Below are 13796 nucleotides of genomic sequence, written 5' to 3'. Positions count from 1 at the left end.
GATTCATCCGATAAGGTGGCAACAGACATCAAATGGGAGTTAAAATCGTTTGAGCTCCTTTTGAAAAACAAGGACGCTACGCATATCATGGGGCATCTCCTTGACCTGACATTTGCGAACATTTTACATTTAGAATCAAGTCCCCTCAGTCCTCTACCCTGGTCTGACCATTTTCTGGTCCCATTTACCTGGCAAACTAATACTGACCAACGGCGGTCACAGGCGCCACGGACCTTAGAGAGTATGGTCTAAGCTCGCCCTCGATGACTGGACCCTCAGACTGGAGCAGACTGCTCCACTTTCTGACCCGGATCCACGGGAGGCGGATACAAATTTCACCAATTAGTTGAATCGCTCTCTCTCGACTTTGTCCTACCTAAGACAAAAATGGAAAAAAAGAGCAGGATTTTTAAATCACCATGGTACTCCCGGGAGCTTAGAAACCTAAGGAAAACTTGTAAAAAATGTGAACGATCGTGGAGGAGAGGATGGGCCTCCCATAATAAAGACGAATATAAAGCGGCTATGAGGACCTACAAATTAGCCCGGAACACGGCCCAGGCCGCATTTTTTGAGGAAAAAATTAGAATGTCCTCTAATTCATCCAGAGAGACATTCAAGATTGTGAAAGATCTCCTCAAAATCCAGTGACCTCCGATGGTGCAGGAGGCGTCGGAAGCCAAATGCAACCAATTGGTGGTATTTTTTTATAGCAAAATACAAAACATTCTAAAATCCTTGCCAGAATGTGCTCAAACATTTGACTCTGCGGAATTCACTGCCTATACTTGTGGCCCTGTTTTAGACTCCTTAGCTCGGGTCTCAAGGGAAGACTTCCAAGCTGCCCTGTCCTCCATGAAAAGTGGTTCTCCCAATGACCCTGCGCCTATGCGTATTTTGAAACGCGTGGCTCCCACCATCTCCCCCTTAGCCACGGACCTGATTAATGCCTCTTTCGCTCAGGGTTCTGTTCCCCCTAGTTGGAAGCAGGCTATAGTAAAAGCGCTATTAAAAAAGCCAGAACTTGACCCTGTGGAGATGGCCAATTTTCGACTAATTTCACTGCTGCCAGGTCTCAGCAACATTGCGGAGAAGATTGCTAATCGGCAGCTCTACTCCTTCTTGGAAACTAATAGGCTACTCCGCAACTCTCAAACGGGTTTCCGCCCAGGTCACTGAGACCGCTATGATAGCAGTGGTCGAGGAGGCATGGTGCATCTTGGATTCAGGAGGATCAGTGGTGGTGATCCTCCTGGATCTAAGTGCAGCCTTTGACACGGTGGACCATAAGATCTTAATCCAACGCCTGTCTAATCTAGGAGTAGCTGGTACAGCGCTGATGTGGTTCACTTCCTTCCTGAGGAATAGAACTTTTCAAGTCTGGGAAGGCTGTGCACGTTCTAAATTATCCCCCTCCAGCGTGGAGTCCCACAGGGCTCGTCTTTGAGCCCTACCTTGTTTAATGTGTACATGGCCCCACTGGAGGATGTGGTCCCCCCTTTGGGATTAAAGTTATTACTTATGCAGACGACACCCAACTTGTCGTCTTGCTTTCCCAAGAGAAAGTCTGCACAGAAAACTTGTAAAGCTGCCTTTCAGAAATTCATTCATGAATGAGCAGCTCGCGCCTTAAATTGTATGGCTCAAAAACAGAGCTTATGCTTCTAGGCCATCAGGTAACATCTCTTCCGGATTCAATTTGGCCCCCATGTTTGGGGGCTCCCCCCACTCCTAATGAACGAACTTAAAAGCTTAGGAGTATGGCTTGAGCAAGACCTTTCTTTTAGGACACAAGCTAAAAAGACAGCTGGTATTTGCGTGGGCCTGCTCCGGTCAGCCCGTAAGATCCTCCCTTTATTACCTGCTCATGCTAGCAAGTGCTTATTCAAGGGCTAATTCTGTCTAGATTAGACTATAGCAATGCCCTGTTTTTGGCCGCCCCAGAATCGACCATTAACACCCTCCAACGCATTCAGAACTCGGCGGCTAGGCTGCTTACTGGCACATCTCGTAGAGTATCGGCCAAACCTGCACTCAAAGCCCTCCACTGGCTGCCAATACGGGAAAGGATTAAATTCAAGTCCCTGTGCATTGCCCATAAAACTCTTCAGAACAAGTGTCCCCATATTCTAGGGAGCTTCGTCCCTCCGTATAAGGCTATCAGGGCCTTGCGTTCGGACCATGGAAATTTAACCATAGTTCAAAGAGTCAAGAAGATTCGGACTGGAGGGCATTGATTCTCGGTCAATACGGTGAAACTGAGGAATGCCCTCCCGGTTAGGCTGCGAACCGAACCAAGTTACTTGAAATTCCGAAAGCTCCTTAAAACGTTTCTCTTTCCTCAGGATGTGTAAGACCTAGGCCCTTTCTCAGTCGTCCTTTGTTATATAGCGCTGGGACGCTCCCGGGCAGCCATACGCTTTATAAATCAAATTTCATTTCATTTGCAATAGTTTTTTCCTCTAAAATCATAAGAGCTAGATACAGATAGATGTACAAATGTTGTAATTTGCAATTTCCTAAATGTGACTTTTGCGAGTCGCAATTAGGTAATCGCAAAACTGAATGTACGTATGAGTTGTGGCCATATTTTGCTGCTTACAATTTATTCCCTTCTGTATTATAGTGTCATATTTTCGGATTAGCAAAATTGCGATTCTGTTGCAAACACAGCTGCAAATACAAAAAAGCACTTCCTGTTTCTGAGTAATAACCTCGGAACCAGGAAGTGCTTCTCATTTCAATCCTAGAAAGCAGTCAGAGTTGAGGTGTGGCGCAGCTTGCAGTGCAATTAGGGACTAGGAGCAGCAAGCCACAGTTTTCTACTACAGCAATGGCAAGCCTAGAAGCAGAGAAGGAGTGAGATGGCAAAAAAAGAAAACTTGGATTCTCAGAAAAAGAACTTGATATACTAACAAAGGAGTGGTGCAACAACCTTGACATTCCATTTGGAAGATCTTCTACATGACTATCTTGGAGAAACAGAAAAAGAAATATGGGGGAGATACAGATAAAATTAAATGCTTTTGGGGTAATGGAGCACTCCATTGATGAACCTAGGAAGAAGTGCCATTAGTAAGACCCAGGTAGTGAGATTCACACACAGTACAACTCCACAAAACAGATGATCAAAAGTGAACAATCCCAGTGGTCTAAAGTGTTGAAACCCATTTTGCTATACAGAATACTTAGACACTAAGGGGAATAATAGCAAGGCGGCGATATGAAATTATCGCCGCTTTTGCGCCGTTTTTAGCCGAAAAGCGGCGATAATTTCTTTGCCTTATCAGCAAAGACACCCTATCGCGTGTTTTGCTGATTTTGCGCCCTTTTCAACAACGCCCTGCTTTGCATCTCTAATGAGATGCGAAGTGGGCTTTCCAGTGCAAAATAATAGGAGAAAAGTCGCTAAGCGACATTTCTCTTTTTATCAAGCTGCACGCTAGCAAGGAGAGTGTTAGGAAAAGTAGCGCTAACCACAGTTAAAATAAAGTGTATTAGTGTAGTACTGTCAGGTACTAGTTTATCCTTCCTAACACTGTTTATGTGATTCATGTTTTAAAGGGGTATACTCAATCAGGTGGATTAAATTGTGCTACTCATTCGTGAGAGTCCAGGTTCCTGGCTTTGGCAGTGATGTAGGAGAAGGCTCTTCCACCCACTCTGGTTCTGTGGATGCACAGAGTTTCTGCTAGGGTGAGCTCAGCAGAGCAGTAGTTCCTTTTGGGTACATGAAAGGAGACACTTTTGTTGAGGTTTTGGGTCTGCTGTTCTGGAGGGTTTTGTAGGCTTGAGTTAGTAACTTGAAGGTTACTCTCTTCTCGACGGGGAGCCAGTGGAGGTCTTGCAGGTGTTGGGTGATATTCTCATGCCGTGGGATGCAAAGGACATGTCTGGCCACAGTGAGTCTTCAGCTTGTTATGAGTGTGTGGGTGATTGTCTTTCTGGCCTTGGGGGGGATCCACTTGGAAGGTCTTGCGTAGGATGCGGAGGGTGCAGAATCAGGTGGAGGTGACAGCATTGGTCTGTTGGGTCATGGTGAGGGAGGAGTCGAGTATGATGCTGAGGTTTTGGGGGTGGTCTGTGGGGGTGGGGGTACAGACAGAGGGTGGCCACCACGAGTTGTCCCCTGCCCGAGGACTATGACATCTGTCTTCAATGAGTTGAGTTTCAGACAGCTGCTACTCATCTAACCTGCAACATCTTTCATTGCTTCATGGATGCTAAGTCTGGTACTTTCAGGGTCCTTCATGAGGGAGAAGATGAGGCCGAGGGTGTGTCCTGCCTTGTGGTAGGGGTGGTGATGAAATGAAACCGCATAAAGCGCCTGGTTACCCGAAGGCATCCCCTCGCTACTAGCGGCTCAATAACAGATTCTGAGCAGTGTTACAGAAAAAGTAATGTTTTAATTTGCTTCCGAATAGTCAGGTAATTTGTTTGAACACGGATTTGTAGGGGTAGGCGATTCCAGAGTTTGGCAACATTATACAAGAAGAGATGACTGCAACATCGTGCGCATCTGATTCTCGGTACTGCCTACAGGTGCTTACTCTCAGACCTCAGAGCCCTATTCGGGGAGTACGGCAAAATGAGGGAACAAAAAGCGGGCGAGCCCTTGCCTGAAAGTTTCTTATGTGCCATGCACAAAGCTTTAAACTGGATCCTCTGAATAGGGAGCCAATGAGGTGCCGCCTAGGCAGGCTTAGCCGAAAGTAGCTTTGGAATATTCAGGAGCATTCGCGCCACACAATTTTTCACCATTTGTAAATTCCTTTTTGAGGAGCAAGTTGCTCCCAAATATAGGGCATTTGCGTAGTTAAGCCTGGAGAGGATGAGTGCTTGGACCATAAGTCTTCTTGCAAGATAAGGTTGCAGAGGGAGGACTTTACGTATCATGCTCAGAATCCCATAGCAGCTTGCTGCTACTTTCTGCCCTTGCTCCTTAAAATCAAGATTACAATCAAGCTAGACAACTAAACTCTTGATTTGATCTTTCGGGGAGGGAGGGAGGGCTTGCCCCAATACAATTGAGCCAAAACAGTCCTACATTTAAATATGTGGGGTTACCATAGAGCATTAACTCTGTTTTTGACCCATTAAGTTTCAAATATGACTCTTCCATCCACCTTGAAACTTCTTCCAGGCACAGGTCACGGCCTGGCCCAGTGCGCTCCTGCTGGTTGAGAGAGACAACCAGCTGGGTGTTATCAACATAAGTGATGACTTGAACTCCAAAAGGTAAGATCACGTCTGCCAGAGAGCTCAAGTAAACATTAAAAAGAGTGGGGCTCAGGGAATACACTGGGGATCCCAGGAATCTGTTTTGAGGAGATTCCATCTTCAAAAACTTCAAAGAATCAGTCCTCCAGAAAAGGGTGCCGCCATTTAAGCATTATCCCGGCCACTCCCACCTCAATTAGCCTTTGGATCAACAGCTGATGCTAACCGTGTTGAAGGCTGTACTAAGATCTAAAAGAATGATGACAGTGCAGCCTCCGGCATCTAAAAAATGTCTGAGCTCCTCCACCACTGCCAGAAATGCAGTTTCCAAACCCTGTAGAGGTCTGAACCCCATCTGCGAGGGGTGGAGATCATTATTATTTTCCAGGAAAGTCCAGAGTGTAGAGTTCTCATGTTTCTCTGCGATATTGCTAATGCCTGGCAGTAATGAGATGGAACGATAATTGCTCCAAACATCCGGGTATAAAGTAATAATATTTTTTAAGTGATTTGACCATTTCCCGCTTCCACAGAGGGGGGACAAATCCTGATTAGATTGAGGCATTAATCAGGTCAAGAATGGCTTGAGACAACGTTTCTGAGACTAAGTTTGATATAATGGAAGGGGCTGGGTCTGTAGGGGGGCCAGATTTTAATTTACTTAGAATACCTTGCAAAGTAGTCAGATCAAGGGGGGATTTCTCCAATTAAACCAACTCTGTCTTGGGACTTATTATCCCTCACTACTGCATTTTGTTGAGCAATCACCTGAGGGAAGGAGTTATATATGACTTGTATTTTATTGGAAAAGAGCTCTGGCATTTTAAAACAATGAACTGAAGTATCCTCAGATACAGTGGGAGGAGAGGGTGTAAGTAGAGCTTTCACAATGCAAAAAATGTTGCTTGAGAATTGACAGCTTCTGTGATTCTCTCTTCATAATAAAGAGCTTGAGCGGATTTTATTTTGACTTTATAGATTTTTATAGCCTCTCTATAATTCTCTTTATGACTAGCAGAAAAGTCCTTCCTCCGTTTCCTTTCAAACCTTTTGCATGCCTTCTAGAGTGCACAGAGTTTTGGGGAGTACCAAGGGTTACGCTTGGTTCCTGTCTTATTGTATGTTCCTTTTTTTGTAAGGACCATATTCAGTGATGACTCAAGCCACTCATTGAATTTGTCATTTGCAATGATAGGATTTAGGTCAAATATTGGTCTAGAGTTTTCAAGGGTCATTGCCCATGACTCTATTGGTAATTTGGACTATGTACAAGCCTGTTTTTTGGCTCCTGTCGCCAACGTAGAGACACACTGCGGGCCCATGTGAAAGGAATTTAGAAATGATTGGACCAGGGCATCGGAATGGGGTCCCCGGCTAATAGATTCTTGAGGTTGGAAAAGATAGGATCCAATAAATGGCCTTTTGAAGGGGTAGGACTAACAACTTTTTGCGCAAATAAAAATGCATCCAAATTATCTATCAATTCACGTAATACTGATTTTGAGGTATCCTCAAAGTGGAGATTAAGGTCCCCTAAAAGCGTAAAATTGGGAAGAGAGCTCGCAAAGTTGGCTGCTATCTCTGGGAGATTCTTATTAAATTGGCCAAGGTGTCCCAGGGACGATAAATCAGAATCCCCAAGAAGGTACATACATGCGATATACTGATTGCAAATGAGAGGCTTTCACAGTCCATTACGGGACTTGCAGAAATGCAGCAATTAAGTTAATTTGTATGGATGATTGTTATGCCATCTCTGCTTCCTGACTCCCGATCAAACCTCTGGATAGCATAACCCAAAGGTAGTGTTTGAACAATGGTGGGGTCAGCCTCACTATTGAGCCAAGTTTCTGTTAAAAACAACAAATCCTGGCTTTCTTCCTCCAGTAATAACCGAATTTCAATAGCGTGTTTCTGAATTGACCAACAGTTCAGTAGAAAACTGATGAGCTGTTTCAGTACAATTTTGCGAGGTTGACCAGGAAGACGGTGGAGTTAGGGTCGCTGAGGTTGTCGAGGTGAAAGTTCAGGTCTCCGATGAGTATGTAGTCCATGGAGGTGATGGTGTAGGGTATGACAGGGTCAGCAATAGTAACGGCAAAGCGTGGGATCCGGTGGTCTGTAGGCGAGGGTGCTGTGAAGAGTGGTTCTAGGGTTGGTCTGGATCTGGAAGCGAAGGTGTTTGGTGATGGCGGAGGGGTTGCTCGTGTTTGCAGCGGAGAGTCAGAGGGAGCTCCTGTGGGTGAAGGTGAGTCCTCCTCCTGGCTGGTAGAGGCGGTCCTTCCTCTGGATTGTGTAGCCATCTGGAATGGTGGTGGGGATGTTGGGGGCAGAGGAGGCGTTGGTCCAGATTTCTGTGAAGAAGGTGAGGTCTGGTGAGAGGGTGACGAGGAGGTCCCAGATCTCTACGGCATGCCGGTGGAGGGAGTGCACATTGAGGAGAATGTAATTCAGGGCTGCGGTGGTGTTGGCCTCCTGGGGTGCGGAGGGTAGTGTAGGTTTGGTGGCAGTGGTGGTAGGAGTACTGGCAGTGGGTGGTGTTTGGTGTGAACAGCTGACAGTTGTTGTTCCCTAAGGGGTTGAGTAGTAGTGGTGGGTGGACAGAAAACCAGGCCCCCTGGAGCTGGTTTTGGTCAGGTAGCAATTGGTGCAGCGTGCAGCGGACACCATTAAATAGGGAAGGAGGTGGGAATCGCAGCAGGGAGTCGGGAGTGGGAAGCAGCCGGGGGGAGGGGCTGAGGGGGCAGCAGTGGCGGGAAAGGGAAAACTGGCAGAAAATAGCAGGACAAACAGAGAGGGACGAGGCAACAAAAAACTGAGACTAAAGACAGGAAACAGGAAAAGAGGCACACTAATAAAGACCAAAAAACAAAGCCAAAGACAGAAAAACAACAGAAAAACAGGCACAATACAACACAGAGCAAGTCCCTCCCACTGAACAACCATGGATGAGAAGCAAGCAGGAGCCTGCGGGTGGAGGAGGGGCTCGAACACCTACCTGAACAAAGCAGTGGACAGGCCATCAGCACTTACCAGGAGCTGCGGAGGGAGAGAGCAGGTTTCTGACCAGGAGGTATGAGTCAATAATAGAGCTGGCTGGGCAGAGTACTACTCCTTCTTGTGGGAAGGTTCAACACACAACAGCCTAGGCTGCAAGCAGCAGATGGTTTGTGCAGGGCCTGTCAGCAGCATTAAAAAAAGGTTCAATAGTGGGACACCAGCAGTGACAGGTTTGTCCTTCACACTGCTGTGTGTGTGATATGGATTGTAAAGAAGGTCAGCCAATAGCAGCATAGCCTGGACACAGTCCCCTTCACCTTCTGAAATCGTTTACCGCATCCCAACATGCGTGGCTCTCTGTGGGAGTGTATTTACTGAAGCAGCAATACCAGAAACTGACCTAGTTCCATATCAGCATTTCAGATTTGTCCATTAGACTGCTGCTCAGTTTGCTCTAGGTTTTAGATGGCTTCAGCCAATAGTTGCGCAAAGGGGCTACTGCAGGCATCCCATTTATGCGAAACTTCACTGTAGTGCATGTTTAATCTCTAAGAAGGAATATTTTTCCTGCATGTGACCTGGCCCTCCCACCAGCGCTTGGTGGTAATGGCAGCCACAGGCTTGTGCTTCATGCTGTTCCAACTAGTGTTTAAAGCTGCATCAGCCTATATTAACATAGCTAATGTGCAATGACCCCATCCCCTCTAGTGGGAAACTGAAGGTACTTAACGTACTGTGCGATCCACACATCAAAGACAAGATGCTGAAAGAAGAATGGGAGAATGATGCACAAGTTACAATGAGCTTGGCTGAAGGATTATTATGGTCTAGTTACTATTCCAGAAGTACTCAAGCAGCAGCTGTTCTATCCTATTTTCTAGGTAGGCATACAATAGGCAGGAGTGCTCACATATATAGCGTCTTCCCGAGCCCAGGAGCATGCCGATGATGTACACTACATGGGAGCTGCTATGAAGCATTACATTATACTTTAGCAAACACTCACACATACACTCACAGAGCATACAGTCAATGTACCATGCTTCATGTTAACCACATCATATCACCTCCCTGCATATTACGTATTTCCTCTTCAGAGTTTGCCAAGAACAAAAAGGGTCCTAGTGTGCATGTTATATGATATTAACATGCTGCGCCATACACTTTTTGTCAACAAATCCTATGCACACGCAATATAATATAATCAGTAGTAAAATACTGTTGACGTTTACAAATAAAGAAGATGTAGTCCTTAGCCGGTGTGGTAAATTTTTAATGCAAGGTTCCTGTGCAAAAAAAAAAATGTGTTTCGTCAGTGGGTAATAACACTCTTGACTTCTTCAGGACTTCTGCAAGTGTAGTGGGTGCTTAAACCTCCAAACCGGTGATATTTCTAACCCGGTTGGTCACCCAACAGTCGGTGTTTCTATATAGTCCACATGGTTCCAAATCTCAGACCCAGAGAGTGTCTGGTCTGAGCCTCTAAAACTGACTTTCGCCAGGTATGGCGCTTCAAATATGAGTTCAAACAATAAATAAAGGACTGCCAAATAAGCCCACGTGTTTGTCCAAATTCAGGACTGTGATGAGTACGCCCAGCATCCCACGTATTCAATGCACGTTATGTATTGTCGGAACTCATTTAGATACAGATTTGCACCTAGGAATGTTTACCAGTAACCGTGCTGTTGTATTTTGAACAATCTGAAGCTGTTTCTGTATGTTCAAACAAAGCCTATTGCAGTAATCCAGTTTGGACTGGATTAGCGATGTTACCACAGTTTTCCTTGTGTCGTCGGGAATAAAAGGAAAGATCTTCCTTATTTTCTTAATAAGAAAGTGGGAGGATGAGTCAATTGCATTTGTCTGATGAAAAAAAGATAGTTTGTTGTCAAACCATACTCCCAAGTTCTTAGCCTTGACCGCTGTTTTTGGTGATTCTTCCATCTCTGCCGGCCACCACAGATTGCCCCAGTTTGGCTGCATGTAACTAAACATTAGGACCTCAGTTTTTTTTAGAATTGAGTTTGAGACAATTTGTACTCATCTATATATCTATTGTACTCAAGCAGTTCTGAAATTGTTGACTAGGAGGGGCGTGATTTTTATATGCAGCCACCACTATCTGGGTGTCATTGGTGTAAGACCAGAAATCCCGGATCAGAGGAGCCAGTTCGGAGATGTAGACATTGAAAAGAGAAGGGCTCATGGAGGAGCCCTGTGGTACTCCGTACGGGAGGGTATAAGGCTCTGAATGATACCCATCTACAGATACTGTTAATCTCCTGTCCTTGAGAAAGGAGGACAGTAGGGCTAATGCCGTACCCCTGACCCTCAGACGGTCCAGCTGTTGTTGCAGGAGAGAGTGATCAACAGTATCGTAAGCAGCTGACAGATCGAAGAGCACACGAGCGGTTGTGTCTCCTCCATCCATCACCAATGTAATCTCCTCTCTGGCTTTATTGAGTGCTGTTTCCGTACTGTGCTCTTGCATTAGTGCATGTTAGCAGCCGTTCTCAAAACGCCTCACCTCGCATCGCTAATGAGATGCAATGTAGGCATTTCTATTCAAAACATCGCAGAAAATATCGCTAACTGCACTACTCTTTACTAACAAGCCCACCTAGGACACCGATAGCAATATAAAAAGTGGCGATAACCGACAAAGCTAACGTCTGCAAAATTTCGGACTTAGCTATATTCATAAAGGGAGGTGGATTCTAAGGCTATGTCCACAGCTCCCTATTACCATGGATTCCCTTATCGCTGCCGTTGTAGCGCTGGATTTCCAGCGATGTTCCCTCATTTTGCCACTATCGCCGGATTTATTATCGCCATGGAGATAAGCATTTATAATAACGCGTTATCTCGGCAATTAAATTGCGCTAAGCGCGCTATGCGATATTTATCGCAGTTTGTTGCTAATATGCCCCTCAGTCTTCTTCATTTGTGAACTTCAAGAACAGTGTTGTACTACTAATTATATTCAAATGTGTGTGCATAGGATTTGTTGACATTTATCATTTTGGACCACCTGTCCTTGTTTGGTGGTTTAACGAGCTATTTCCCTCCACCAGTAACACCGCATTTATTTGTACTTAAAGAGTACTTTTCACACTATTTGGCCTAGAGCCGCTCTAAACACCTATGAGAATGAATAACTCCCCCCTCCTTTTCAGCCTTAACATACACTTGTTATCATAAGATCTGTATGAGAAGTAGTTGCCTGCCTTTTATAGCCTTATTTGTGGTTGGAGGACATAAGTCAATATTCATGATCCACAGTAGATCTGAAAGGGGCTGGTGCACAGGCAATAACAACCACAAACACAAATCCAAATGGGAAAAGGCAATGAGTGCAATATAATTGTCATTTGAGTGAGAATGGTTGATAAGTGTAAATGTCAGCAAAATAGGCAAAAATAGACAGATAGCTAAAGGCCACACACATCAAATGTGGGATTTCTGACACAGAATAGAAGAAGGTTATCACAGTTTGCTAGCAAGATTCAATCAGTCTAAATAGATCTTTATCTATTCTTTCAATTCCAGAATTGCCAAAAATAAAAATGTTAGTAAATCAGTGGAAGGAATAAACTGGTACTGAATGGTTCCCTGGATGTCTGACTTCAAAGTTGCATTTATAATAATTTGAGACCAAGGTCAAAGAAACCTGAAATCCCCTTGCTACTGTTTGGTTTGTAAACATGTATTAAAAAGCTTTTTTATGCCACTGTTAATTTCCTTTGTTCTGACTCCATAAACCATAGGGTTCAAGGCTGGTGGCACAATCAGGTGTAGGACGTTGAGCAAAATAGTGACATCAGGAGGAACATTGTTTCCTGGTCTATATGTTATGGCAAGAACTAGGAGAATGGAGTAGAAAAAAAGAATTAAAATCAAGTGGGAGGTGCAGGTGCTGAAGGTCTTCAGTGATGTCCCTTTTGAGCTCATCTTCATCACTGCGCGAAGGATCAGGCAGTAGGACAGTGCGATCAAAACCAAGTCTAGAACAAGAACAGACCCAGCTGTGACCAGTTGATGAATGTTATGCAGTTTTGTGTTATCACATGCTAGTGAAGAGACAGCTAAATTTGCACAGAAGCTGTGTGCAATAACATTGTTGGAACAGAACTGTGAGCGTGCGAAAAAGAAGGGCATGGGGACAAACAAGCTCACAGGCCTTATGAAGACCAACACAACAGCTTTGACCACAAATCTCTCAGTGATGACTGAAGGGTAGTTCAAGGGGTGGCAGATTGCAAAGTAGCGGTCAAACGCCATGACCAGGAAGGTACCAGATTCCAATCCAAGAAAGCAATGAACAAAAAACATCTGAGTGAAGCATGCTGTATGGCTGATGGCCCGATCATTAAACCAAAGAAGCGCCAGGAGCTTTGGAGTGGTCAGCATACTCACAACAAGGTCCACCAAGGCAAGCATGCCGAGAAGGTAGTACATAGGCTCATGGAGGCACTGCTCTCTGTATATTGTGGCTAGGAGTATGGGATTTGCTGCTGCAGCTAAAACAAAAAGGAGAGCCAAGGGGATGGACAGCCAGTGCTGCCATCTTTGGAATCCTGGAAAACCTAATAGAATGAATTCTGATTCTGGGTTATAACTTTGGTTGATATCTGAAAGCATTGTTGTTCAGAATTGTGGATATTACAGCTCTAAAAGTAAAAAGAGAAGATAGAAGCAGGTCAGCAAAGTGATGATAATAAACCATATAGTAAATTATGCACTTACATTATTGGTATCCTAATATTCCTTCTTTGCTTTTTTAATGACATGAAAATGAATAATTAACATCAAGCGATAAAAAAGAACACATCTGCATTTGTACAAAATAATAGTAATTTAAATGTATAAACGAAGCAGAGAGGATACTCAATGAAATTCATACCATAAATATTAACAACAAATGTTTTCAAAGGTTATCCCTCAGGATCACAGTTTTGCTAATGTTAGACCATCAATAGATAACAAGGACATTTATCAGTCCTAAATAAAATCATAAATATTACAAAAATTATTTCAGAACTTTCAGCCCAACCCTCCCAATAAATGCGCTTCCACAATATTTATTGTAGATTTTTCTACCCAGTCTGAGAAAATGGGACATTGGTGTGATTTCTATTTGTGCAATATCAAAGAAAGAATCAAAATAAGCTTACTCTTTGCAAAAGAGAGGTTCTCAATCTGCAATTAATAGCCCAGGAGGCCTAGCTATGGATCTCTGGAAATTATATATGTACATTTTACATCTACTTTCACAATTCTTAAAAAACAGCCATTCTGTATGCATTCAAACCCTGATTTTTCCCATCATACAGATAAAGCAATGGTATTAACAACATTATTTAATATATGTATTAAGGAAGACGTTTGAGGCAGTAACTATTTTGTATAATTTGCATCCCCTGGTAATTAGTCCCCTGTACTGTAGAGAAACTTTGTTTACTGATCATTTTCCACATATCAAGATGTGGATTGATAGGTGTTTGTTTTCTAAATTCTGTGCAAATTTCATAAATATATCTTTCTTTTTAACATCCCCAGGGATCAGTGGCATA

General features: G+C 44.0%; 1 protein-coding gene across 1 annotated transcript; it reads right to left on the bottom strand.

Annotated features, from left to right (window-relative positions):
- Window positions 1-11907: 11907 nt before the first annotated feature.
- On the bottom strand, window positions 11908-12864 carry LOC144774059 (olfactory receptor 56A4-like). Its single transcript, XM_078659090.1, has one exon. The coding sequence runs from the start codon at window positions 12862-12864 to the stop codon at window positions 11908-11910; it is 957 nt and encodes a 318-aa protein (XP_078515216.1).
- Window positions 12865-13796: the final 932 nt, after the last annotated feature.

This window comes from Lissotriton helveticus, chromosome 8 (assembly GCF_964261635.1).
Source record: "Lissotriton helveticus chromosome 8, aLisHel1.1, whole genome shotgun sequence".
Classification (NCBI taxonomy): domain Eukaryota; kingdom Metazoa; phylum Chordata; class Amphibia; order Caudata; family Salamandridae; genus Lissotriton; species Lissotriton helveticus.
The sequence above is the reverse complement of the archived record's forward strand: the minus strand, read 5'-3'. Positions and strand labels throughout refer to the sequence as shown.